Genomic DNA, 27637 nt, shown 5'->3' with positions numbered 1-27637 from the left:
CGATGCCATGTTTGCGGGTTTCTAGACAGGCCGTTGGCCTGATCCTGCAGGACTCTTTAATGTTCAGGAATCCTGAACTGAAATTGCAAGGCACTCTTGGCCGTGTGGCTTCACGACTGCTGCCCGCTTTTAAACCTTTTGACTCCTAGGCTAGTGAAACTCAGCATTCGTGGTTTCGTTCTGAAAGCTTTCAAGACTTGGCACACAGCGATGCACACAGACTGCCTGCTGACCCCAAAGTGCTCTCTTTTATTCACATGAAGGCACGAGACGGTTGAAAGGGAGAGGTGGCTTCATCTCTCTAAGCAGGCTTTGCCAACCTGGTGCCCGCAGACAGCCTCACAGGGGCTCATGGGAGCTGGAACCCAGATAATCTGGGGGACACCAAGTTAGGGATGTTTGCTCTAGCAGGTGGAATGGAAGACCCCACCCACTTTGGCCCCTTTGCTAGCCAAAGCGTTGTACTCTTTCACAGCTTTTTCTGTCTGCAGGACCAGCACATCGATCCCATGGCTCTTCAGGTAGTCCACGGTGGATGACGGCACCTTGAGAAATCGGGAAGAGAAAAGAGTCAGAGAGGAGTCTCTTCTTGCACACAAGCTGTAACTTAGAATCATAGAATCACTTCATTGCTAACATACATAAAACCCAGTTAGCGGCTCCCTTTCTCTTTTTTATAAGAAGAGTTTGGATTTGATGGGACGCAGGTGGCGCTGTGGGTAAAAGCCTCAGTGCCTAGGGCTTGCCGATCGAAAGGTCGGCGGTTCGAATCCCTGCGGCGGGGTGCGCTCCCGTTGTTCGGTCCCAGCGCCTGCCAACCTAGCAGTTTGAAAGCACCCCCGGGTGCAAGTAGATAAATAGGGACCGCTTACTAGCGGGAGGTAAACGGCGTTTCCGTGAGCGGCTCTGGCTCGCCAGAGCAGCGATGTCACGCTGGCCACGTGACCCGGAAGTGTCTCCGGACAGCGCTGGCAAAGTTCTTAACCTGAGGTAATATTTCTAGGTCAGCGGAGTCTATAACCTGAAGCGTATGTAATCCGAGGTACCACTGTATCGTGTATCATGATGTGTGTGTGTGCTATGCAAAAATCACAATGTGGGAAAAACCATGAAGCCAGCCAATGCCTCTGCATAGTGCCATTCTTATTTCAGACATCGTGATATACAGTCGTACCTTGGAAGTCAAACAGAATCTGTTCCGGAAGTCCGTTTGACTTCCGAAATGTTAAAAAAACCAAAACGCGGCTTCTGATTGGCTGCAGGAAGCCCCTGCAGCCAATCGGAAGCCCCGTTGGATGTTCGGCTTCCAAAAGAACATTCAAAAACTGGAACACTCCTGGGTTTCGATCGTCCGGGAGCTGGAACTTTCGACTCCCAAGGCGTTCAGGAGCCAAGGCACGACTGTACGTACAGTGGTACCTCCAGTTGTGAATGGGATCCTTTCCAGAGGTCTGGCTGGATCCCGAGGTTTTTGCAACCGGAGGAGAAGCAGTAGACCGCTTCTGCGCATGCCTGCGCGGAGAAACACTTTTGGGTTGTATCAGTATACTGCGATGTTTAGCTGATGATATATTGCGATGCTGAAAACCAGATAGCGCCCATCCCCTAGTCCCTTTGCACCTGGAGTGGGACAGAACCCCTGTCGACCGAAATGGTTGCCACATGTATGCATAAATCACACTTCACATAAATAAATGACTTTCAAGTCTAATGTTTCCAAAATTTGTAAAAAACCAACCACATTACTTTCAACATACTTTGTACCATAAAACATGCCGTTCCTCTTAGGAATCAAATCTGTCCAGTCTCTTGTCAGTTTCAGCTAGTTCAAGACATTCCCGTAGCCATTCCCACATAGCTGGAACCTGGGCATCGTTTTGAACCCAGGCTAGCTGTCAGAGTTAGCTGCATCAGTATTAAGATAAAGGTAAAGGGACCCCTGACCATTAGGTCCAGTCGTGGCTGACTCTGGGGTTGCGGCGCTCATCTCACTTTATTGGCCGATGGAGCCGGCGTACAGCTTCCGGGTCATCTGGCCAGCATGACTAAGCCGCTTCTGGCGAGCCAGAACAGCACATGGAAACGCCGTTTACCTTCCCGACGGAGCGGTACCTATTTATCTACTTGCACTTGATGTGCTTTCGAACTGCTAGGTTGGCAGGAGCAGGGACCGAGCAACGGGAGCTCACCCCATTGCGGGGATTCGAACCACTGACCTTCTGATCAGCAAGCCCTAGGCTCTGTGGTTTAACCCACAGCTCCACCCGCGTCCCTGCACCGGTATTAAACACCTCCTGAAAACTCTTAGTTTTATTTACCTATAAATTTTTATATACCACTGTATCATAAAAATATATTGCAGTGATTTACAACAATACTAAAGCATAAGACCAAACAATAAAATCATAAATCCTGCTGCCTGGTCTTCGTTGACCATCTTAGCTGGTGTTCAGGTATGCAAGTCAGCTATGCAAGTCCTGCTGCCCCTCCAGGGTGCTCTCAATATATGCAATTTCAGTTACACACAGGGAGACCTGGAACATAATCAGGGGTTCCCTGTATTATTCATGAATAAATCTAGAATAATACGTAAAGGTAAAGGGACCCCTGACCATTAGGTCCAGTCGTGGCTGACTCTGGGGTTGCGGCGCTCATCTCGTTTTATTGGCCGAGGGAGCCGGCGTACAGCTTCCGGGTCATGTGGCCAGCATGACTAAGCCGCTTCTGGGGAACCAGAGCAGCGCACGGAAATGCCGTTTACTTTCCCGCTGGAGTGGTACCTATTTATCTACTTGCACTTTGACGTGCTTTCGAACTGCTAGGTTGGCAGGAGCAGGGACCGAGCAACGGGAGCTCACCCCGTCACAGGGATTCGAACCGCCAACTTTGTGATCGGCAAGTCCTAGACTCTGTGGTTTAGACCACAGCACCACCCGCGTCCCTAGAATAATACCCAGCTAGTGTCAATTGCCTGGCAATAGAATGCTATGCAGGACCTGGAATGCCACCACACCACACCCCCCACTGGATTCTGAATTTTGCAACCAGACTCCCAGTCCCACCAAGCCTAGCAAAAGTACCTGCAAGGCTTCGCTCATGCCACGGCCAATCACTAACGTCTCGGCACCCTTCCGAACAACTTCTTCCACATCTGCGGGCTGCACGCCTGGAACATGCTGCATTTGGAAGTAAAGGGAAAGGCGTTAAATAATAAGGCTCTGTTCCGCCTTGGTTACACCCCACCTGGAGCCCTGTGTCCAGTTCTGGGCGCCAGAATTTAAGAAGGATGTTGACAAGCTGGAACGTGTGCAGAGGAGGGCAATCAAGATGATCAAGGGTCTGGAAACTAAGTCTTGGGAGGAACGGTTGGAGGAGTTGGGTATGAAGAGTGGCGCATACTCTGGTTATCTCTCGCTTGGACTACTGCAATGCGCTCTACGTGGGGCTACCTTTGACCCAGAAACTACAACTAATCCAGAATGCAGCAGCTAGACTGGTGATTGGGAGCAGCCGCCGAGACCAATAACACCGGTCTTGAAAGCCCTGGCACCCAGTACTTTTCCAAGCACAATTCAAAGTGTTGGTGCTGACCTTGAAAGCCCCAAACGGCCTCAGTCCAGTATACCTGAAGGAGCGTCTCCACCCCCATCGTTCAGCCCAGACACTGAGGTCCAGTGCCAAGGGCCTTCTGGCAGTTTCCTCCCTGTGAGAATCCAAGTTACAGGGAACCAGGCAGAGGGCCTTCTCGGTGGTGGTGCCCGCCCTGTGGAACACCCTCCCACCAGATGTCAAAGAGAAAAACAACTACCAGACTGTTAGAAGATATCTGAAGGCAGCCCTGTTTAGGGAAGCTTTAATGTTTAATAGATTATTGTATTTTAATATTCTGTTGAAAGCCGCCCAGAATGACTGGGGAAACCCAGCCAGATGGGCAGGGTATAAATATATTATTATTATTATTATTATTATTATTAGCCTTCTTCAAATATCTGAAGAACTGTCACGTGGAAGATGGAGCAAGCTTATTTTCTGCCCTGGAGGGAAGTTATAAGAAAGGAGATTTTTTACTCAACATTAAGAACTTTATGAGGGTAAAAGATGTTTTGGTATACGAAGGCAGACATCTGATCACTGCAGATATTGACAGCAGTCACAAAATTACAAGATGCCTGGTTCTTGGGAGAAGCGATGACAAACCTAGACATCATCTTAAAAAGCAGAGACATCCGCTTGCCGACAAAGGTTCACATAGTTAAAGCTCTGGTTTTCCCAGTAGCGATGTATGGAAGTGAGAGCTGGACCCTAAAGAAGGCTGATCGCCGAAGAATTGATGCTTTTGAATTCTGGTGCTGGAGGAGACTCTTGAGAGTCCCATGGACTGCAAGAAGATCAAACCTCTCCATTCTGAAGGAAATCAGCCCTGAGTGCTCACTGGAAGGACAGATCCTGAAGCTGAGGCTCCAAGACTTTGGCCACCTCATGAGAAGAGAAGACTCCCTGGAAAAGACCCTGATGTTGGGAAAGATGGAGGGCAGAAGGAGAAGGGGACGACAGAAGACGAGATGGTTGGACAGTGTTCTCGAAGCTACCAGCATGAGTTTGACCAAACTGCGGGAGGCAGTGGAAGACAGGAGTGCCTGGCGTGCTCTGGTCCATGGGGTCACAAAGAGTCGGACACGACTAAACGAAAGCAACAAAGGCAGACAGACATGTCCTTTTCATTTCAGTTGTTACTTCTGCTAAACTTGAAGTTGCAATTCGTAACTTAAATCTGCATAATAAGTGGACGGCTGGCAGCCATCCACGGTCTGTGAAGTTTGCAGACAAGACGTTTGCACACAATGCACAGCTGTTCCAAATAGACTTCCGAGCATTTCCAGACTATTTTTAGCTTCCGACAGAAGCTTCGCAGCGTTTTTTGTTTCGTAACTGCCCCGCAGCCTAAGAACCTCTGGCTTCAGTCCAAATGTGCAGTTTCATTCAAGGTCCAGGTAGGCATCATTGACAATTTATCCGCCTCCCATATAAGGCCCTTTTGCGGTCAAGTATTTCCCCCTAACCTGCTAAGGCTGGACCGCAGTTGTGAAAGCGGTAAATTCACTTGGTTTAACCCAGCTGGGGACAGATTATCTTGGCAACGGGCAACATGGAAGAAGACAGGCATGCAGGATAATTCAGATTGTGATTTGCCTGGCAGACGGGAGGAGGGAGAGAGAGGTTTTGCTTCCCCGTAGCTTAAAAAAAAAAAAAAGGCCAGCCCCAAACACTCTGGAACACTTTTAATGGTTGGTCACATGACAACCTCAACAAAAGAAAAAGGAGGTCTGGGTTTACTGTAATTACAATAATTGGCTGGTTGAAAGGTTCTGCTGCCAGCAAGGAGCGCTCTGGAAACAGCGGTGCCGTGAAAGAGGAAGAAAAAGAGGATTTTATTTCCATGCAGCACAAAAGATCTGATGTGTGTATGTGGGGTGTGTATGTGGGGTGTGTGTGTGTGTGATGTTTTAGCAAAACAGTATTTTTATTTTCTTTTACAGGGAGAAAGGGGTTATCATCCAAAGTCTTTTAGAAAATAGGACCTCGAGGAGAGCTGGAGTGGGCACCTCAAGTTGGAACTGATTAGTGTAGAGTGAAGGGGCAGAAGAAGATAATTGGGTTTATGAGAGCTGCGGCAGCTGAGGCTTCTTTTTTAAAAAATCATTTAAAGTAAAAATAGTAGCTGCTGTGAAAACAGGGAGAAAATTCCCTTCCTCTATCCTTCACCCCCACTGCTGCAAAGGTCTATTGTTTTAGATGAAACCCACAGCACATTAGGGCGGTTCATAAAAAACTTTTTTTTTAAAAAAAATGCCTGCTCCAAAGATCTTATCTTACTAAACTAGAGAATATATAGCTATATCTGAAATTTCATGCATATCAGTTAATATCTTGACCCTGCTCCACTGAATGGAAATTTCAGCCTTCACGACATAGGAAAACGCCCAAGTAAACAGCTATTTTCGCCTGGCTTTCAATTTGAACTTAGCCTGATCTTTTATTCCCCTTCCTTCCCTCCCTCTCCTCTTTTTATGAAGATTACCCGCTCTGGGATCCCACAGCTAATTCACCCCTGGTCTCCTTGCTGGCCCAAATAGGACTAATTTAGCCAGCTAGCCCTGGTGATCATCTAATGCTTATTGGATGGATTTCCCCCCTAAATTGATTTTTGAATTCTGAATTTATTGTTATTCATGTTTTATACTGTAATTTAAGCTGTTTTTGTTGCATCAATTGCTTTAAATTTGTTGTTAGCCGCCCTGAGCCCAGTTTTCTGAACCCAGAAGGGCGGGGTATAACATGTTTTTTTATTATATTATCATTATTTTCGTGGAGGAGGGTCAAGATATTAACTGATACGCATGGAATTTCAGATATAGCTATATAATCCATAGTGTTGTAAGATAAGACTTTTGGAGCAGGCATTTTCGGGGGGGGGGGGGTGTATGAAACACCCTACAGCACATAGAGCAGATTTATTCGCTCCCAGCATGCAATATTCAATAGCTATGTAGGCCCTGAGAATTAGAAAGGGAGATTTTTGGGAGGAAGGAAACTGAGGCACGGGAGGCGGGAAATGGAATGAAGTAGAGCCCCCCACTCCAAGTGAGACCGCCCCCCACCACCAAACAGCTCTTAATGCCTGAAAGCCATGAATCTGTCTAATCCCCTTTTGAAACCATCCAAGTTTGTGGCCACCGCTGCCTCCTGTGGAAGAGAGTTCCGCAGTCTAACAAGGTGCTGCACAAAGAAGAATTTTTTTCCTCTATCCTGAATCTTCCAGCATTCAGCTTCATTGGATATTCACAATTTCTAGCACAAAGAGGGGGAAAACCTTCTCTTCCCACTTTCTCCATACCATGTTGCAATTTCATAAATTCCAGCCAGGTTGACAAATACCTGCCTTTTCTCTAAACTCAAAGGCCCAAATGCCTCAACCTTTTCTCAGTGGGGAGTCACTCCACCCGCTTCGATTGCTTTGGCTGCCCTTTTCTGAACCTCTTCCAAAGACTTGGCTACATTAGCAAAAATAAAGCGTTATAAACGTGTTACAACACTGCGACACCAGATGGCGCTGTAGAGCTGAAATTGGAACTCTATGAAAACAGGGTTTTTTCAGAGCGTTTTCAGAGGGTTTTTTATAGCTGTGTAGCTGCAGCCCAAGTCTACAATACTCAAGTGGCCCCCAGATAACTAAGAAGAGGGTGAGCAAAGGCACGTACGTCAGTTCCCGTCTCTCTCCAGTCCCAAGTCCGACTGCCCCCAGGCCAGACTTTACAGTCCTTGTAAGTCGTGGAACAGCCTTTGACAGTCATCCGGCCCCAAGAGAGAGAAGCGATTTCAGGAGAGGACATCTTCAGATGGATTTTGACTGTCTGAAAGATAAGAGAGTGAACATGAGAACAGCCTAGTGCTCTAACAGTGGTTTTAGGTGTGTGTGTGTGTGTGTGTGTGTGTATATATATATATATATATATATACACGCAGTGGTACCTCGGGTTACGTACGCTTCAGGTTACAGACTCCGCTAACCCAGAAATAGTGCTTCAGGTTAAGAACTTTGTTTCAGGATGAGAACGGAAATCTTGCAGTGGCGGGGCAGCGGGAGGCCCCATTAGCTAAAGTGGTGCTTCAGGTTAAGAACAGTTTCAGGTTAAGTACGGACCTCTGGAACGAATTAAGTACTTAACCCGGGGTACCACTGTGTGTGTGTGTATATATATTTCTGCTTTACAATTTAAAGTATTCATTTTGCATACTTAAGATATAGATATCTTAAGGATATCTTCCCTTCTCGTTCCATGGTTCATTTTACATATAATAAATCCCTGCATATTTTACAAAAACTATACCATTCAGTATTCCATTATTGCATCCATCAAAACGTATTTACACCGTTGAATTTATCTCAATGCTGCCAGCGTTTTCAGCTGTACACAATTATTTCCCATATATTCAATAAACGTTTCCCAATCTTCTCTGCACATATGTTCTTCTTGTTCTCTTATTCTGCATTTTAAGTCTGCGAGTTGGGCATATTCTGTCAGCTTCAGCTGCCATTCTTCTTTGGCTGGGACCTCGTTAGTTTTCCATTTTGGGGCTAACAAAACACGGGCTGCAGTAGCAGCATACATAAATAACCTTTTTCGACACCTGGGAATTTCCGTCTGAATTATCCCTGATCAGAAAGGACTCTGCTTTGAGAGGGAGAAAGTACTTTAACATTTTTTTCCCCAATTCATTACGGATCACTTCCCAACCTAACTGTGGTTTTAAAAACCATCAAGAAAAGGTAGTACACTTGTGCCTCGCAAGACGAAAAGAATCCGTTCCGCGAGTCTCTTCGTCTAGCAGTTTTTTCGTCTTGCGGAGCAAGCCCATTAGCGGTTTAGCGGATTAGCGCTATTAGCGGTTTAGCGGCTATTAAAGGCTTAAGGGATTAGCAGATTAGCTGCTAAAAGGCTATTAGCAGTTTAGCGCCTTAGAAAAAGGGGGTGGGGAGCGGAAAAAAATCTCAAGAATCGCAAGACATTTTTGTCTTGCGAAGCAAGCCCATAGAGAAATTCGTCCTGCGAAGCGCATTGAAAAACCATCTAGCGGGTTTTCCGTTTTGCGAGGCATTCGTCTTGCAGGGCACCACTGTAGACTCTTCTGAGGGTGTCTGAGCGAAGGAGCCATTCCCTATTGGAGCGTCCCTATTTTCGGGTAAAGGGTTTCACCCCAAAATCATTATGGCATATAGTCTAATCCAGGAGTGGCCAACTACCAAGAGACTGCGATTTACACACAGTGTTATAAACTGGCAGTGGTCGACCCCCTTTTGGGGGGTTCAGGTCAAAGTTGTTGAGCATGTTTTAGGAAGGAGGAAAGCCCCGTTTTTTGTGAGTTAAAGGCAAAGTTGTTGATCTTTTTTTTAGGGAAGAAGGGGAATAGGCACTCACCAACAGATCAGTATACTCTGCCTTCCATTCTGCAGATCGTGGAGGGTGGGCCATGGGGGCGGGACAGGATTCTAATTCAATAATGGAAAGGGACCCAGCTATCAACCACAATCTACCAAAACCTCCCGGGGATCTAACAGTAGATCTTAGATCCACAAAATGTTTAGGGGTAAGCGTCTGCCCAGAAAAAAAGCACTGGGTATAGGTAAAGGGCCCCTGGATGGTTATGTCCAGTCAAAGGTGTCTATGGGGTGTGGCGCTCAACTCGCTTTCAGGACGAGGGAGCCGGCGTTTGTCCACAGACAGCTTTCTGGGTTGTGTGGCCAGCAGGACTAAATTGCTTCTGGCGCAATGGAACACCTTTGACAGAAACCAGAGTGCATGGAAATGCTGTTTACCTTCCTGCCACAGCAGTACCTATTTATCTACTTGCGCTGTTGTGCTTTTGAACTGCTTGGTTGGCAGGAGCTGGGACAGAGCAACAGGACCTCACCCCGCTGCAGGGATTCGAACCCTCAACCTTCCGATCGGCAAGCCCACAAGGCTCAGTGGTTTAGACCACTGTGCCACCCGTGTCCCTATGATATGGTTGAACCAATTGTCTAATCTCGTATCCCTCCACTTCCTATGTACCCTCCATATTCCATTGTCTAACTGCTCTTGCCATTAAGCTTTTTTTAGGGAAGAGGAAAGCCCCATTTTTTGAGGGTGCAGGCTGTAAATGTTGAGCTTCTTTGGGGGGAGCCAGTGATCTATCAGTGATCTACCACAGACGTCCAATGATCTACTGATAGATCATGATCTACTGTTGGACGTGCCTGGTCTAATCAATCCAGACCTGTGAAGACGTGGGTGTTCTTATTACGCTAAAGCTGGGATGGGAAGCCTCTGGCTCAAGGACAAAATGCAGCCTCGCCAGTTCTCTCTCTCTGAACTCGGTGGCTCTCCTTAAGCCACATAGCTGATGTTGGGAAAGATGGAGGGCACAAGGAGAAGGGGGCAACAGAGGACGAGATGGTTGGACAGTGTTCTCGAAGCTACCAGCATGAGTTTGACCAAACTGCGGGAGGCAGTGGAAGACAGGAGTGCCTGGCGTACTCTGGTCCAGGGGGTCACAAAGAGTCGGACACGACTAAACGACTAAACAACAACAACAAGAGCTACAATTTCCAGAGTAGTTTGGGAAAACAGATTGATTGTTAAACCACTTGGGGAACTGTAGCCCTGTGAGGGGAATAGGGTCACCTTGGAACTCTCAGCATCCTTAACAAAGTACAGTTCCCAGGATTCTTTGAGGGGAAGCCATTACTTTTAAAGTGGTACGATACTGCTTTAAGTGCAGATGGGGCCCAACTCTTCCAAGCGCGGCATAACTGTATTTCTAGGACCTTGCCAATTTCTCTGGAACCGACTTCCGCTGAATGTTAGTAGTTGCTTGAACGATTGCTACTTGCTCTTCCGCAATGCTGACATACCGTATTTTTTGCTCTATAAGACGCACCAGACCACAAGAAGCACCTAGTTTTTGGAGGAGGAAAACAAGAAAAAAATATATTCGGAATCTCACAAGCCAGAACAGCAAGAGGGATCGCTGCGCAGTGAAAGCAGCAATCCCTCTTGCTGTTCTGGCTTCTGGGATAGCTGTGCAGCCTGCATTCGCTCCACAAGACGCACACACATTTCCCCTTACTTTTTAGGAGGGAAAAAGTGAGTCTTATAGAGCAAAAAATACGGTAAATAAAAGCGATTTCTATTCCACGCCCAGCGACAGGACAAGCAGCCAAACCCCACTGCTCAAAGCAGCTCAGTGCTCTTGCTTTAGCTAAATCCGGAGTCTCAATCCAAGATTCGTCTTACTACACACCCCTACGGTTCTTTAAATTGTTCAGGTTTTTCTCCCGATAAATCCTTTTCAAGGAGATCACTGCCACCGTTAAAAAAAACAACAACTCACCTCCCTCTCTTCCTTCATATATAAGTGAAGTCTTGGATTAACAGATATTTTTCCCCCCAGCAGGAATGCCTGCTGACAGGGGCACAAAGGATCAAATAACGCAAGGCTAACCTTTTAACCTCGCTCCCCGCCTTATCGCCAAGAGAAGACTCCAACACGCTGCTTCAAAATGCCAAGCCAAGACGAATCAGCGCTAAGGGTCTGGTCGCATCAAAGATTGTCTGCCCACCCAGCATGAGAAAAGTCTATTTTCGCTCTCTCTTCCCCCCATGCTGCCAAATTAATGAGCAAGAACCATCGGTGCCCCCATTAGGGTGTACGGCATGCTTAATCCTGTGGACACAAAAGCAGTATGTAACAATAATTTTTTAAAAAAGACACATGTTTGGTGGCAAAAGAGCACGGATTACAGCTAAGCTTTAATTTAAAACAATGACAACACACTTTTTTAGTAGAGGTGCAACTGGAAACGATGGTTTAGTATTGGAAAAGGTCCGGAAACTGCTGCTGGTTCAAACTAGGACTGGAAGAGTATTTAAAGTCCATTTCTTGACCCAGTTGAAAGGCCTGCTTCTCAACCATCCATTTCAGAAGCAAAGCAAAATTTACATTCATTGCACCACCCACTTTAACCTCACTTTAGCCTCTGCAAGGCTGCTCAGAAAGAAATGCAGCCCTCATTGCTGAAGGCTTCCTATTCACCCTGGAAGGCCTTAAACGGCTCAGGACCAAGTTATCTGAAATGGTTCCTCTTTCTGCTTATGTCTACCTGAACCTTAAGATCCTCCTTGGAGGAACTGTTCCAAATGTTGCTCCTGTATAATGAAGTGTGCTGCTATGAGGAAGGGAGCTTTTGGGTTCCAGCTCCGTTGGTTCACTCTTTTATCACCTTTCTGGAGCCAGGTAAAGACTTTTAAATTCACGCAGGGTTTTTAGTTGCTGTTTTAACATTCTGTTGTGGTTTAGTGTAGTAGTTTCCTGCTCTGTGAACAAGTCGTTTCAAGCCTAGGATCATGTGTTCCCCACTGCACAGCAGCAAGAAAGAGATTGAAGGTTTCTGCTTGCAATGTCAAACTAACCACAGTTTCCTGTGACATCCAAACTCAGGAAACTCTGGGTTGTTTACAAACCAAGACCTGAAAGCACCAATCAAATGTGATTTGTTCTAACCAAATCAGCTTTATACAAAGCAAAGTTTCCTGTGTTTGGGTGTCATGGGCAATTATTGTGTGTGGTTTTTTTTTTAAAAAAGTCAGGCAGCGCCCGCAGGTCTCAAACCTATGGAAGCGATTAGGGGATCCAAGCAATGCTTTGGTCCATGGAACCGCTGGGCTGAGCTGCCTTGTCATGGGCAACTGTGATTTGATTAAAACCAGAATAGGGCATTTCTGGTCTCTCACATCCGATGTGCGAAAGAAGACAAGGAGAATAAAGGTAAAGGGACCCCTGACCGTTAGATCCAGTCGTGGCGGACTCTTGGGTTGCGGCGCTCATCTCGCTTTATTGGCTGAGGGAGCCGGCGTACAGTTTCCGGGTCATGTGGCCAGCATGACTAAGCCACTTCTGGCGAACCAGAGCAGCGCATGGAAACGCCATTTCCCACCAGAGCGGTACCTATTTATCTACTTGCACTTTTACGTGCTTTTGAACTGCTAGGTTGGCAGGAGCAGGAACCGAGCAATGGGAGCTCACCCCGCCGCGGGGATTCAAACCGCCGACCTTCTGATCGGCAAGCCCTAGGCTCTGTGGTTTAACCCACAGCGCCACCCGCCCAAGGTTCATTGCAGGTCACTCACAAAGTAACAAACTGTCATTTCCTGTAGACTGAGAACGGGAAAACCATGTCCATAACCAAGAGATAGGATATAGATTAAAATAAGTAAGGCTGGCAAATAGTCCACACCTTTGGCATCACTGCTGCACGCCCTTTGCACAGAGTATCAAAAGCAGTGCAAGAGCATTCTACCCTCCTTTTAATCAAACAGACTGAAGGGGCCTTTCTTAAGGACCAGTTCTAGATAGATAAGATATTTATTTACATCAGACCTAGGCCTTTGCAACTTGAGTATCATACACAAACATGCCATATGAGCCAACTCCAGGGGTCTGCGGATGCTTGGGCACCCAAAATAATATACCGTATTTTTTGCTCTATAAGACGCACCAGACCACAAGACGCACCTAGTTTTTGGAAGAGGAAAACAAGGGGAAAAAAATTTGAATCTCAGAAGCCAGAACAGCAAGAGGGATCGCTGTGCAGTGAAAGCAGCAATCCCTCTTGCTGTTCTGGCTTCTGGGATAGCTGCGCAGCCTGCATTCGCTCCATAAGACGTACACACATTTCCCCTTACTTTTTAGGAGGGAAAAAGTGAGTCTTATAGAGCAAAAAATATGGTAATTGTGGGGGCCGGGCACCCACAGAGTCAATAAGAAAAGCAGACAGGTGGCAACAGCACTGCCGCTGAGAAAGAAGCAATTCAGTTCCACCCTCTGCAGCCAGCCAGCGAAGCACCCTTTTCTGGGGTGTGTGGTTCACATGCAGAGGCAGTCTCTTTACGTGTAGGCGTGTGTGTGTGTGATGTTGCATGTCTGCATTGTGGCAGCAGGCACCCACAACCCTGAGGGTGAGATGGCACCCCTGAAACATGCATAAACACAACTACACGGATAAAACCACCAAATGCAATTAGAACATACACGTTTCGTAGTACAATTGGTACACAAAATATGAATATTAGAACGCCAATATCCCTATTATCATCAATAATTACCCATCCTTCACCCTAAGGTTCCAGGTTCTTACAATCATAAGAATTTATTTTTTATTTTATTTATTTATTAAATTTATATGCCGCCCTATAACCCGTAGAATAAGGCGGGTCTTAAAAATATACACCTCAAGTGTCAAAAAACAGGGTAAAGAGGTGCATCTCAGCATTCTCTGGAATCTGCATTATGAGGGTGCCAGACACACCTCAATGGGGAGTTCCACAGCTTAGGGGCCACCACAGAGAAGGCCCTCACTCAGAGCACTATCCCCCAATGCCTCCGAGGGTAGAGGGACTACCAAGAGGGACCCCTCTGCCGATTTTAGCACCCATGAGGGACTGTAGGGAAGCAGGTGGCCTTTTAATGATTTAGGGCTTGAGTCATTTGGGGCTTTAAACACAAACCTGAGCACCTTAAATTGGGCCCGGAAATGAATTAGCAACCAGTATAGCTGTTTTAAAACTGAGGTTACATAAGATCTAAACGGAACCCCAGCCAGAGATCTGGCTGCTGCATTTTGGACCAACTGAGGTTTCTGCGAGGTTTAGGGAAGGCAGCCCTGTTTAGGGAACTTTTTAATGACTAATGTTTTAATGTATTTTTAACCTGTTGGAAGCCACCCAGTGGCTGGGGAAACCCAGCCAGATGGGCGGGTTAGAAATAATAAATTATTATATTTAAACAGATGAAATTGCCGGACTCAAATTAGAGTTTTAAAATGAAATGAATGAAAGCTCACCTTTTTTCAGGTAGTCCAGTTCTATGGGCCGCTGAGATGTGAAAAGCTTTTACAGATTAACCATTATGGTGGTAGAAGCTTCGGATGCACAGAGTGCAGTTTACCTATATGCACCTATCGAGGATAACGCTTCTATTGAAGTGGACTCTGGCCGGTGAAAGCTTATACCCCACAATAAAATGTGTTAACCTTTAAGAGGTGCCACAAAGCTTACTATGAAGACACATAGCGTAACCCTGAATGTGTTTACTCAGAAGTTCAGCAAGACTTACTCCATGGTTATCTATTTCCTGAAGCGTAGCTTGAAGTTTGTTACAGGTGGGTAGCTGTGTTGGTCTGCCGTAGTCGAAACAAAATAAAAAAAATCCTTCCAGTAGCACCTTAGAGACCAACTAAGTTTGTTATTGGTATGAGCTTTCGTGTGCATGCACACTTCTTCAGATAATCTGTATTTTATTTTGAAGTTTGTTAGTGATGCAAGCCTCTTTTGCCATTTTCTTTTCCATGTATAAAAGAAAGATGATGATGATAATAATAATAATAATAATAATAATAATTTTTTATTTATACCCTGCCCTCCCCAGCCAAGGCTGGGCTCAGAGCGGCTTACAAGCAATAATAAAAACAAGATGAATGATTACAACTTAAAAACAAAAGTAAAATACAACATTAAAATAATGGAACATTAAAATATTAAAATGTAGTCTCATCGCAGGAGGAGAAAGGAAAAGAAAAAAGAAAGAGAGGGAGGGAGGGAATCAAATTGGCTCCAAGCCAAAGGCCAGGCAGAACAACTCCGTCTTACAGGCCCTGCGGAAAGAAATCAGATCCTGCAGGGCCCTGGTCTCATGAGGCAGAGCGTTTCACCAGGTCGGAGCCAGAGTTGAAAAGGCCCTGGCTCTGGTTGAAGCCAATCTAACTTCCTTAGGGCCCGGGACCACAAGGGTGTTGCTATTTATGGACCTTGAGGCTCTCCGTGGGGCATACCGGGAGAGGCGGTCCCGTAGGTAAGAGGGTCCTAGGCCGTGAAGGGCTTTAAAGGTTAAAACCAGCACCTTAAATCTGACCCTGTACTCCACCGGGAGCCAGTGCAGCTTGAAAAGCACTGGGTGAATATGCTCCCATGGCAGAGACCCCGTGAGGAGCCTCGCTGCAGCATTCTGTACCCGCTGGAGTTTCTGGGACAGCTTCAAGGGCAGCCCCGCATAGAGCGAATTACAGTAGTCAAGCCTGGAGGTGACTGTCGCATGGATCACTGTGGCCAGGTCGGGGCGGGAAAGGTAAGGGACCAAAGATGGGTTCCAGCAGTTGTGGAAGGGGGGAAAGGGCCTTCTCTGTGGCTGCTCCCAGACTTTGGAGCTTCTTCCTTAGAGATGATAAGACTGGCTCCCTCCTTGCTAGACTTCTGCTGGCAGATGGAGAATCTCTTGCCCCAAAAGGCTTTGGGAAACTGAATGCTTTTAAAGAAAGGGCTTGTGCCAGGCTGTTTTTGCTGTGACTGTTTGTATGGTTTTGATAGGTTTTATGTGTATTTATGGTTTTAGTCCTATCTAGTGATGTGAGGTGAGAATATTCTGCTAGAAGTCTCCAGAGAATATTCTCCACAAACTGTAAATTCTGTGTCGTCTACACAGCAGCTTTAAATGTACACACCTCATTAACCGAGAATATTGTCGAGAATTTAACATCGCTAGTCCTATCAATGTTAAGATCATTTTTTGCCTACATTCGTAGCATTTCTTTTCTCTCTCTAAGCTGCCTTGGTTCCCTGTTGTGGGGGGCGGGGAAAGGCAGTGTATAAATATTTATTTTTCTAGATTTAAATTTAAACAAATATTTATTTGTTCATTCACAAAATGTATACGCCACCTTAAAAAAACAACACTTCAGAGTGGTTTACGAAAGAGAAAACAGACAAAATCAAGGAAAAACTCGCAGAAAAATTCAAGAAAAATAATAATAATAATAATAATAATAGCAGCAGCACTATAGACTAACTCTCTAAGTCTTATTCATGTTTGTCTCTGAGGTGCCACAAAGCACTTTACAAAGAATTAAGCGAAGTTATGAATCGAGAGGTTTCTCCACGCCCCGCCCCCCGCGAGATCTCAGGTAAATATCCCATTAAATCCTCCCTCCGAACACCACAGGGGTGCATGGAAATGAGCCGTCCCATTTATCCTCCCGCAGAACCACTCTCACTGCAGCGCCAGCGGTAATTTCACCCCCCGCACACAGTGGTCCAGTCCGCTCCCCTCCAAACCTTACCTGCGCTGACCAACAACCTGCCTTTCCTCCCCTCCCCGCCTTACCCTGGCGGGACGCGTCCCTTGCTGCCAAGTCATTGGACGCAGCCGCTATACAGACACAGCCCGCGCCCACTGACAAGCTTCCTCACGCCCACTTCTCCCCTTCGGCCACGCCCTCCTTTTCTGAGGCGCTACAGCCGCTTTCCTCCCCCCCTCCTTTTATTATTATTATTATGGCCGCCACACACCTTTCCCAAGCCTCCGCCGCGATTGGCCGGGGCGGCGTTCTATCCCCGCCCCCGCTCCTCTCTCGCCCGCCCTCCTTCTCCAACCCCGGCAGCCCGCCCCCTCCGCAGCCTCGTTTTGGTTCCTGCGTTCCCTCAGCCACAGGGAAAACAACAAGCGCGGGGTTTCCTAGAAGGGGCCCGGGCCGCTCTTTCCCCCAGCGTCCTCCTCCTCTTGGAGCGCACCGTCTCGTCTCCTCCGCGCGGCGCATGCCGGGATGGCGCGCTCCGCCCGCAGTGCCCCCTGCCGGCCTCCTTCGCTCCTCCCCTCTCTCTGTCCCCCCTCCCTTCTCCTTCTCCATCCATCCTCTCAGGTTCCAAGATGGCGGCGGCGGCGGCGGCTCCCCCATCCCCTCCTCCTCCGCCACCTCCTCCCCCTGCCGCCGCGCCAACGGAGGGCCCGTCCTGCCCCGGCTCGTGGCCCAACTTCGCCGTCGTGTGCTCCTTCCTGGAGAGATACGGAGCCCTCCTCGACTTGCCCGAGCTGCCCTTCCCGGAGCTGGAGCGGGTCCTGCAGGCGCCGCAGGAGCCCGGCGAGCAGGGTGAGGGCCTCCCCTTTCTCCTCAGGGCCGCGTCGCGGGGGGGGGGGGCGGAGCGCTCGCAAGGAACCTCGGTGGTGGGGGGCTTCGGGTCCCTGTCCCCCCCCCTCAACAAACTGCCCCGGGAGGCCTTTATTTTCCGCCCCCTCCCCTTCCACCACAAAGCAGGGCCCGACCCCGTCCATCCCCACAACAGGGGGAGGCTTCTCCCTTTTCTTAGGGAGGGGGCGGCCCCCTATCTTGGGTGGGAGAGGCGGCATCTCTCTTCTCCATTAACCCCCCCACTCCTATTCCTAATCAGGCCCCTCCCACTCGCAATGGGAATCTCCCTCTCCTCCTCCCCCAATTTGGGATGTTATTTGGAGGGGAAGGGGGGTAGGAGGGATACGACCCCCCACCCCAGTTCCCAGGTTTTGCGTCATGTGTGGGTTGGCGGGGGGCGGCGGCCGCCCTTCTTATTCCTGCCCCTTCTCTTTCCTCACCTCGCGCGAGAGTCGTTTGTGCAGCGCCGTGCATAAGCAGAAGCAAAAAAAAAAAGGGGGAGGTCTCTGCCCGCGAGGGGCTTGCAGTTAAGATTAATGCAGAGGGAATGTGGGGCGGGATAGAGGAGAGGGGGGTGGGTGGGATGGAAGGGGGTGGGACGGTGAGGAAATGAAAAAGAGGGGGGCGTTATTGGATTTAATCTTGTTTTTGTTACCTTTTTTATTTCGTATTTTTATGTTGCCCAGAGATCTGCAGGTGAAGGGCGGTATACATAGTAGTGGTAGTAGTAGTGATGATATGTGTGTGCATGAGAGATGTGGGATAGGGTTCGTTTGGTTTGGGAAAAGAGAATAAAGGCCAATTTTCCTTTGGATCTGGGAAGTGTGTTGTCTGATCTTAACGGGAGCCTTGCATGTTCTGTGCTGACCCTAGATAATTTGCAGAATAACCACCTCTGAATAACTTGATAGTGACAAGGCTAGGGACAAACTAGTCCTGAAATGGAAGTCACACATCACTACGGGTGAAGCTGTCCAGGAGAACTTATTGTGTGTTAAGTGAGAGAGAAAAATGACCAATACAGGAAGGGGCAAGTCTTTCAAACGGAGAGGTGTTTTTAGAGAGATACTGGATGTGGCATGTGGGGAACTGTGGCCCCCCCCCACCCCCATTTCCTGTCCTCAATATTTCTTCCTGGTTTCTTTGCCATCAGCTCCACCCTTTATCAGCCAGCCTTCAGTGGTCTACTAAAAAGTCTTGCTGGCTAGTAAGTTTGTGGACTTGTTTATAGGCTGATTTGCAGGGCACTGCTATTCTCAGCCAAGATTTTGCAGATACGTTCTGCAAGGTTGAAAATTCTTAGTGGCCAGTTTCTTTGTCGATAGTGCTTTTGGAATGGGTAATCAAAACAATTCAAATCTTAAAGCAGCTCTTTTTCCCCCTGAATAAGTTGTCTGGCACACAGTTCTAATTTCCAGTAGCAGTGTAAATAGCTTTTCATTGCTTCTATAGTCTTCATTACTAGTATTTTCTTATGTGGTTATGTATATTTTTAAAACGTTTGTTTAAACAGTGAACACAAAATGGGTTTACATGATGGGCTGTGTATGTGTTGTCCATTAGATTTCTATTTAGTAGCTGATTTTTTTGAAAATTGTACATGCAGTTTTGTGTTAATTGTATAGCATCTTTGCTGTTTACCTGAACCTTTATTTTGGAAAGGGTCCTATTTTCTTTCTCTTCTTCCATTTGCACTTTGTTGTGGTGTTAAAAGTAATGTTTGTTCCATTTTTGTCAGGTGTCAGGAACAAATGATTATGTTACCCTGCTGTCTCTGCCCAAGAGGACATAAGTGATTTTTCTCCAGTATGCTAAGGATGTATTTACAGTACAGACTTTCATTGATTTAATAGTCCACTCCTTCCTCTAGAGAATTCTGAAAATTGTAGTTTTGTGAGAGAGGCTAGAGTAGACAGACATGTGTAATACAGAACTATGAGTACCTCACCAAACTACAGTTCCCAGGACTCTTTGGAGGAAGTCATTGCAGTTATATAAAGAAATATTAACTTGTCACTCAGGCTGCAGCCCTATGCACACTTCTAAAAAAGTCCTATGGGAATATGTTGGACTGAGTTCATCTAAATGCTGATGGGACTATATATAACCTTCTTGCAGGCATTTTTGTGACAATATCATATCATTTATTCATTCCTTTATACAAAAAATTCTAAAAAATAATAAGGCTATAAAATTTTGTGGTGTATTAGCATGTTAAACTGAACTCAGTTTTACTTTTGGGAGTAGAAGTGCTATCTATATTCTGTCTTCCAGTGGTGCGCCAAAATCTGAAGTGGAATATCTTTCAAGAAGCATAGTGGGATCTTCATTTAGTGAAGGGTTAGGGTGCTGGAAGGGATTACGTTCTAGAATGGGACCTAGGTGCTTTCCAGTTCAAATCTCATTTTAACAATGAACTCTTAAGTAGATGTCCACTCGGAGCTTTCATTTAGAGATTTCAGCCTATCTAATCTGAAAGTATGCAGTTTAGTCTAGTTTATTACCCTTTACGGAATTAGAAATGGATTGATTATTCTGTAATGAAAAGCAGGTTGCTTCTATAGATCAGGGTTAGTCAAACTGGTCCTTCAAATGTTGGAGTCCAGTTTCCTTCATCCCCATCAGTCTTGGCCAGTAGTAAGCAAAATTGATTCACCAGAAACATCTGGAAGGGGTGTGCGTGATTCCTTACCTCCGAGGTAGATATGTTTTACAAAGGATGGATGTGCTTCAGTGTTGAGTCTCCAGATGTGGTTGGACTACAACTCTCATCATAAGAAGAGCCTGCTGGATCAGGTCAATGGCCCATCTAGTCCAGCATCCTGTTCTCACAATGAGATGCCTGTGTGGAACCAGCAAGTAGGATACAAGCACAAGAGCAACTCTCCCCTCCTGTGGTTTCCAGAAGCTGGCATTCAGAAGTATTGCTGCCTCCGATTGTGGAGGCAGAGCACAGCCTCCATGCCTAGTTGCCACTGATAGCCCTCTTCTCCATGAATTTGTCTAATCCTCTTTTAAAGCCATCCAAGCCAGTGACCATCGCTGCCTTCTGTGGGAGCAAGTTCCACAGTCTAACAATGCGCTGCACAAAGAAGTACTTTCTTTTATCTTTTCTGAATCTTCTAACATTCAGCTTCGTTGAATATTCACAAGTTCTAGTGTAATGGCAGAGGGAGAAAAGCTTTTCTCTGTCTACTTTGTCCATGCTGTGCAGAACTTTATAAGTTTCTCTTACCTTTTCTCTAAAAAGCCCCCAATGCTCCAGTCTTTCCTCATAGATTTTTAGAATTGTTCCATCCCTGTGATCATTTTAGCTGCCCTTTTCTGAACCATTCCCAATCCTACAATAACTTTTTTGAGGTGATGTGAACAGAACTGTAGACAGTATTCCCAGTGTGGTTTCACTATAGATTTGTAAAACAGCATTATTATAATAGCAGATTTATTTTCAATTCCTTTCCTAATGAGCCATGGCATGGAATTTGTCTTATTTCACAGCTGTCGCACACTGCATCAACATACTCATCAAGCTACACCCTATGACCCCAAGGTCTCTTTTCTAGTCAGTCACCACCAGTCCAGACCCCATGAGCAATTATAGGGTGAAATTATGAGTGGGTGTTTTTCTTTTTCTTTTTTTGCACAGCCATGCATCACTTTATATTTGTTTACATTGAATTGCATTTACCATTTACCACCCATTCACTCAGTTTGGAAATATCCCTTTAGACCTCTCCACAATCTCATTTTGTTTTAACAACCCTGAACAGTACCTCATTGCTCACTCATAACTCTAGATCGGGGTCAGCAAACTTTTTCAGCAGAGGGCTGGTCAACTGTCCCTCGGGCCTTGTGGGGGGCCGGACAATATTTTTTTGGGGGGGGAGAAATGAATGAATTCCTATGCCCCACAAATAACCCTGAGATGCTTTTTAAATAAAAGCACACATTCTACTCATGTAAAAACACCAAACAGGCCCCACAAATAACCCAGAGATGCATTTAAAATAAAGGGACACATTCTACTGGACCATCTGCGGGCCGGATTTAGAAGGCGATTGGACCAGATCCAGCCCCCAGGCCTTAGTTTGCCCACCCATGTTCTAGATCATTTATGGATAAGTTGAAAAGCACCTTTCTCATCTATACCCAACTTTGCCAGTGGTGATGGATTATGGGAGTTGTAGTCCAACCACATCTGGGGTCCAGGATCGAAGAACACTGATCTACATAACAACACACTGGAAACTGCAGAAGTGTGTGAGAACGTATTAAAAATGATTGCCAGTTATTGCAGTTGTGAATGGCCACTGGACCTGCCATGTTTTATATTGAAAGGCCAAAGATATACATATTGCACTTCAAGGCCTTTTGGACATGTGTTTCTTGACAGCTGTGTGTTTCTAAAACTATACCATTTGTAGCCAGTATGTACACATCTGATGATGTGGACTTTACTTCATGAAAGCATATGCTGTAATACTTTGTCTTTATGGTGTTGTTCCAAGGCATATTGTCTCTCTCTCTATGTGTAAAAAATTCCTTGATAGTCAAATTTATTGCACTTGTGTAGTAGGATTTATTCCAGGCATAGGCAAACTCGGCCCTCCAGATGTTTTGGGACTACAACTCCCATCATCACTCGCAAACAGGACCAGTGGTCAGGGATGATGGGAGTTGTAGTCCCAAAACATCTGGAGGGCCGAGTTTGCCTATGCCTTGATTATTTTGTAGGATGGCTTTCTAAGCTCTTCACCAATGGAGGAAGTGTTGCAATTTCCCCAAGCCTTTCGTTCCACTGCTTGTGGTAATTCTGATGTGCTCCCCTGAGCAGGAAGAAATCTAGCGGGTGTTCTCTCCCCCCTCCCCCTCAATAACTTTTTTTTAAAAGAACTAGCTAAGCCAGGAATCCAGAATGCAAATCACTGTATACGCCTTGCTTTTACTAAGTCAAGGGTGATAAGCACATTATCTATTAGCCGCTGCACTCCTTTTGTGCCGGGGATAGCCAATATACTGTTTTTGACCACAGCTCCTATTATCCCTGACCATTGGCCATGTTGCCTGAGGCTGTTGAGAGTTGTAGTTCAGAACATCTGGGTGGTGCTAGGTTGGCGACAGCTTGCATAGACAACACTGAGCTAGATGGATCAGTGGTCAGGCTCTGTATAGGACAGCTTTCTATGTTCTGTTTTCTAGCCCATTAACACATGCACACCTCCTGAAGTGCACCACTTTGGCTATCCTTTCTTCATGGCTGCCTACTTTTCACTGTTTTTGCTAACAGCATACAAGGTTTACACACACACAAACAGTATTTGCTGCAAGTGGTCCATGCTGAGTGGATGGATAGTTGCAGCAGACTGGAAACACTGGTGCCAACTTTGCCATATGCCTCAAAACCCAAAGAGAAGCTGCAGTTACACACTCGCTTTTATCTTATTAAATTGCTTATCCCACCCTCTCTCCTATGAGCCCTGGGGCATATGTGAATCTCCCCCATTTTGATCTTCACAACAATCCAGTGAAGTGGTTCAAAACAATGGTTTTGTTGCCCCGGGAAGTTTATGACTGAGTGAGCATTGAACTCAGGCCTTTTAGCTCATCATCTGACATGCCTTTAATTGTTCCCACCAAGAAGGGGTTGCAAATGGTTATTGGCTATTTACCCAGATGATTACAAATAGGCAGGGATTGGACCACAGTTAACCTGCAGTCCTTACACTGTTCAGGCCTAGGCTAAGTACATTTTATAAATGGTGGCATATACATAATTTTAAATTAATAAAAGTATTTTTTTAAAAAGCTCTGAGAAGCAAAAGTGTCTAAGTGGCATTTTTTGTACCGTGGCAGTTTTGTAATTGTTGCTTATGTGATTTCGTTTGCAAACTATGCATAATACAGTGGTGCCTCGCAAGACGAAAAGAATCCGTTCCGCGGGTCTTTTCGTCTTGCGGTTTTTTCGTCTTGCGAAGCAAGCCCATTGACGGAGTAGCGCTATTAGCGCTATTGACATTTTAAGGGCTAAAAACGGCTTTTTTAGGGGTGGGGGATTAGCGGTTTTGCTGCTAAAAGGCTTTTAGCAGCTTAGCGATTCAAAATAAGGGGTTTTGGAGCAAAAAAAAAACAACACCCGAAAATTTTCGTCATTTTTCGTCTTGCGAAGCAAGCCCATAGGGAAATTCGTCTTGCGAAGCGCCTCTGCAAACGGAAAACCCTTTCGTCTTGCGGGTTTTCCGTCTTGCGAGGCATTCGTCTTGCGGGGCACCACTGTACAGTCATACCTCGGGTTGCGAACGTGATCCGTGCAGGAGGCACGTTCGCAACCCGCAGCATTTGCAGCCTGAAGCACCGCGTCTGCGCTTCTGTGCATGCGTGTGATGTTATTTTCTGCTTCAGCACATGCGTGAGTGCCAAATCCCAGAAGTAATCCGTTCCGGTACTTATGGGTTTGGAGCGGTCCGCAACCCGAAAACATGCAACCCGCAGAGTTCGTAACCCAAGGTATAACTGTAGTAAATATTTGTTTCTGCAGTCTGTGGATAAGGCAATCCTGATTGGGCTGTGACCTTCTCTAGTGGTACCAACCATGTGGATTGTTCTTTCTGCTGAGATCAGGCTGGAATGAACTATGGGGTATTTGCACCAGCAGTTGAATGCACCATTGCTGCTAGTTCCGATTTTTCTTGGTCACTTGGTGATATTTTACCCTTATATTATTATTGATTGTTTACATTGGATAGGGTATTGTTATGGCTTTTTTGAAATTGTGTGGCATTTCTTTTCGTAACTAAAAAGCTGTTTAAAATCTTTTTAATAATAAATAAATAAGCAAACCTAAAAATATGAAAACGCTCGCTTTTGTGAGATTAATATAAATGATGAATGCAATTCCATTGTCTTTTTCGGTGTTCACATACAAAAGTTGAAGCTGTGAAGTAAAACCCTATGGGCCCCAATCCCTTGCTGAATAGAAAGTGTGTGTTGTGATAATACTGGTAATCTGTTACAGTGTGTATAGACCTATTCCTCCATCCCTCCCAAAAGGTGATCAGGCCTGTGAGATCAGGCCTTGTTGCGTGGTGGTGGGCCCAGATTGTATAGAAGTGGAGCTCACACAGAACATAGCCTCAGAAGTGCTTCTCTTTATACTGACCTCTTGCTGAAAGGGGTGGTTCTGTTTGTTTGTTCTTGGTGCTGTCTGTCTGTCTGTGTTGGTTGTTGAGTGTATAGGCTCTAGGCCAGTCTTTCTCAACCTGTGGGTCCCCAGATGTTGTTGGACAACAACTCCCATCACCCCTAGCTAGCAAGGCCAGAGCTCAGGGATGATGGGGATTGTAGTCCAACAACATCTGGGGACCCACAGATTGAGAACCACTCCCTAGGCCATGGGTAGGCAAACTAAGGCCTGGAGGCCAGATCCGGCCCAATCGCCTTCTAAATCCAGCCTATGGACAGTCTGGGAATCAGCGTGTTTTTACATGAGTAGAATGTGTTACAGTGGTACCTCTGGTTGCAAACGGAATCAGTTCCGGAGGCCCATTCACAACATGAAAAGAACGCAACCCGCAGCTGCGCGTCTGCCCACGTGCAGGTGGCGATTCGCCGCTTCTGCGCATGCGCGTGATGTCATTTTTGTGCTTCTGTGCATGCGCGAGCGGCAAAACCCAGAAGTAACCCTTTCCGGTACTTCTGGGTTGCCGTGGGACGTAACCTGAAAGAACGTAACATGAAGCGGAAGTAACATGAGGTATGACTATTTAAAATGCATCTCTGGGTTATTTGTGGGGCATAGGAATTCATTCTCCCCCCACAAGGCCTGAGGGACAGTGGTCCGGCTCCCTGCTGAAAAAGTTTGTTATAATAATAATAATAATAATTTATTATTTATACCCCGCCCATCTGGCTGGGTTTCCCCAGCCACTCTGGGCGGCTTCCAAAAGAATATTAAAATACTGTGATACATCAAACATTAAAAGCTTCCCTAAACAGGGCTGCCTTCAGATGTCTTCTAAAAGTCTGGTAGTTGTTGTTCTCTTTGACATCTGGTGGGAGGGCGTTCCACAGGGAGGGCGCCACCACCGAGAAGGCCCTCTGCCTGGTTCCCTGTAACTTGGCTTCTCGCAGTGAGGGAACCGCCAGAAGGCTCTCGGTGCTGGACCTCAGTGTCCGGGTAGAGCGATGGGGGTGGAGACGCTCCTTCAGGTATACTGGACCGAGGCCAACCCCTGTTCCAACCACAACACCTTAGGGAGGGTGTTTCAAAGCCAGGTCCCCACCTTTGAAAAAGCCCTCTCCTTTGTAGCTGCACAGTTATACTATGGAATTTGCTCCCACCGAAAGCAGCGGTGGTCACCAGCTTGGATGGCTTTAAAAGAGTATTAGCCAAATTCATGGAGGAGTGGGGTGCCGGAAGCCGCAGGAGGGGAGAGTAGCTCTTGCGCTCGAATCCTGCTTGCTGGTTTCCCAGAGGCAACTGTTCAGCCACTGTGAGAATAGAAAGCTGGACTAGGTGGGCCCATTGGCCTGACCTAGCAGGCTGTTCTTAACGTTCTTACATGCGATTCTTCTTATGTGGAAGGCACTTGATGCAGGGCCTTGACAGAAGATCTTAGGACATGGACGGGCTTGAACGGGAAGAGACACTCCTTCAGATTTGTTACTATCTGGCACCTTGAGTGCTGGTAAAGGCAGCTCACAATTTTAATAATGATACATTTGTGTTGCGAGTAGTGGAATGCTGTGGAAATTTTCACAATGGGCATATTGTAGGCTCAGCTGGATTTTTAGTATTTTACTATTGTATTCTTGATTCACATCATTTGACAATTGTTTAATCTTACTGTATCGTTTTCTGATTTGAACAAACCAAGGCGCTCCTGTTGCTGCTACTAGGAGACCTATTTCCACAAATATCTCTTTTCAGCTGGAGAATGTAACCTTCATTCACTAGCAGCCCAATATATTTTGCTGCTTGAGGTCAAGAATAAATGATGTGTTTCCCCCTTACAGCAAGCACCAACACTTTAAAAAGCCTTGCAGCCCCATTCAGATACTTTATCCCCTGTTTGTGGTGTCATCTGAAGTAGATTGCTTCATCCTGCTGCATGGCCAGCCTGTCTCTCCATTCAGTGTTAGAAACTCAGATATATAAGCTAATCGCCAAATGACTCCTTATACCTGGGTTACAGTCGCCACAACAATGTCTAGGCACCTTTTTGCGGTGGAATTTATTATCATTATCATAATTATTTCCTTACTATACCGCTTTATATTTTAAGGGGGGGGATGTCTCATGGGTTTAAAGCACATTGATACATCAAATACAGTGGTACCTTGGGTTACATACGCTTCAGGTTACATACGCTTCAGGTACAGACTCCGCTAACCCTGAAATAGTGCTTCAGGTTAAGAACTTTGCTTCAGGTTGAGAACAGAAATCGTGTTCCGGCGGCGTGGTGGCAGCAGGAGGCCCCATTAGCTAAAGTGGTGCTTCAGGTTAAGAACAGTTTCAGGTTAAGTACGGACCTCCAGAATGAATTAAGTACTTAACCCGAGGTACCACTGTAAAACAATCCAGAATAGAACAAATTCAAGCTCCAAGGAAAATGTTTTAGATCCTTCTCTTAAGCGACATTTTGCTTTTCCGGTATTTATTTACCTGCTTAATTTATATACCTGCCCCATAGCAGAGGCATTCTAGGAAGCCCGTGTGGTGTAGTGGTTAGAGTGTTGGACTAGGACCTGGGAGAACAGGGTTCAAGTCCCCACTCTGTAAAGAAGCTCATTGGGTGACCTTGGAACAGTCATAGCCTCTTAACAGGATCATTATAGGGATTAACTGAGGCGGAGGGAGAACCATGTATGTGAGATATAAATGCATGTATGTGAGATATAAATGCAATAAATAAGCTCTTCTGCTGACCTGCTTAAGAAAGCTTAAGGTGGAGATGTCCATTGCCAACCTGGCATCCAGAGATCTCCATGTGGTCGCAATTGGACCTGCGCCAGTAGCAAAACGCGCCTGGCTAATTTCTAACACTGTCTCCATTTGTTTAGTATTTTAGTGTGGTGCACTCACAG

General features: G+C 46.2%; 2 protein-coding genes across 7 annotated transcripts in view; one reads left to right on the top strand and one right to left on the bottom strand.

Annotated features, from left to right (window-relative positions):
• Window positions 1-229: 229 nt before the first annotated feature.
• AAMDC (adipogenesis associated Mth938 domain containing) lies at window positions 230-17022 on the bottom strand. Of its 5 annotated transcripts, none has more exons than XM_083436942.1 (4): window positions 16938-17022; window positions 7260-7412; window positions 3081-3176; window positions 230-545 (listed from the first exon to the last, which is right to left on the bottom strand). In XM_083436942.1, exons 2-4 carry the CDS (start codon window positions 7389-7391, stop codon window positions 405-407), a joined length of 369 nt encoding a protein of 122 aa, XP_083293068.1. In that variant the 5' UTR covers window positions 7392-7412; window positions 16938-17022; the 3' UTR covers window positions 230-404. The 5 variants fall into 5 exon arrangements, with proteins under 5 accessions (XP_083293068.1, XP_083293065.1, XP_083293067.1 ...); XM_083436939.1 differs by lacking the exon at window positions 16938-17022 and adding an exon at window positions 16753-16887; XM_083436941.1 differs by lacking the exon at window positions 16938-17022 and adding an exon at window positions 16709-16833.
• Window positions 17023-17262: 240 nt separating this feature from the next.
• RSF1 (remodeling and spacing factor 1) overlaps window positions 17263-27637 on the top strand; it is a 44523-nt gene continuing 34148 nt past the window's right edge. For both annotated transcript variants that reach the window (XM_083436098.1, XM_083436099.1), the window contains exon 1: window positions 17263-17515. In XM_083436098.1, the coding sequence (XP_083292224.1) occupies window positions 17296-17515 (220 nt within the window). In that variant the 5' untranslated portion in view covers window positions 17263-17295. The remainder of the gene's footprint in view (window positions 17516-27637) is intronic.

The sequence above is a fragment of the Podarcis tiliguerta genome (assembly GCF_965153285.1).
Source record: "Podarcis tiliguerta genome assembly, chromosome: 4".
NCBI lineage: Eukaryota > Metazoa > Chordata > Lepidosauria > Squamata > Lacertidae > Podarcis > Podarcis tiliguerta.
The sequence above is the reverse complement of the archived record's forward strand: the minus strand, read 5'-3'. Positions and strand labels throughout refer to the sequence as shown.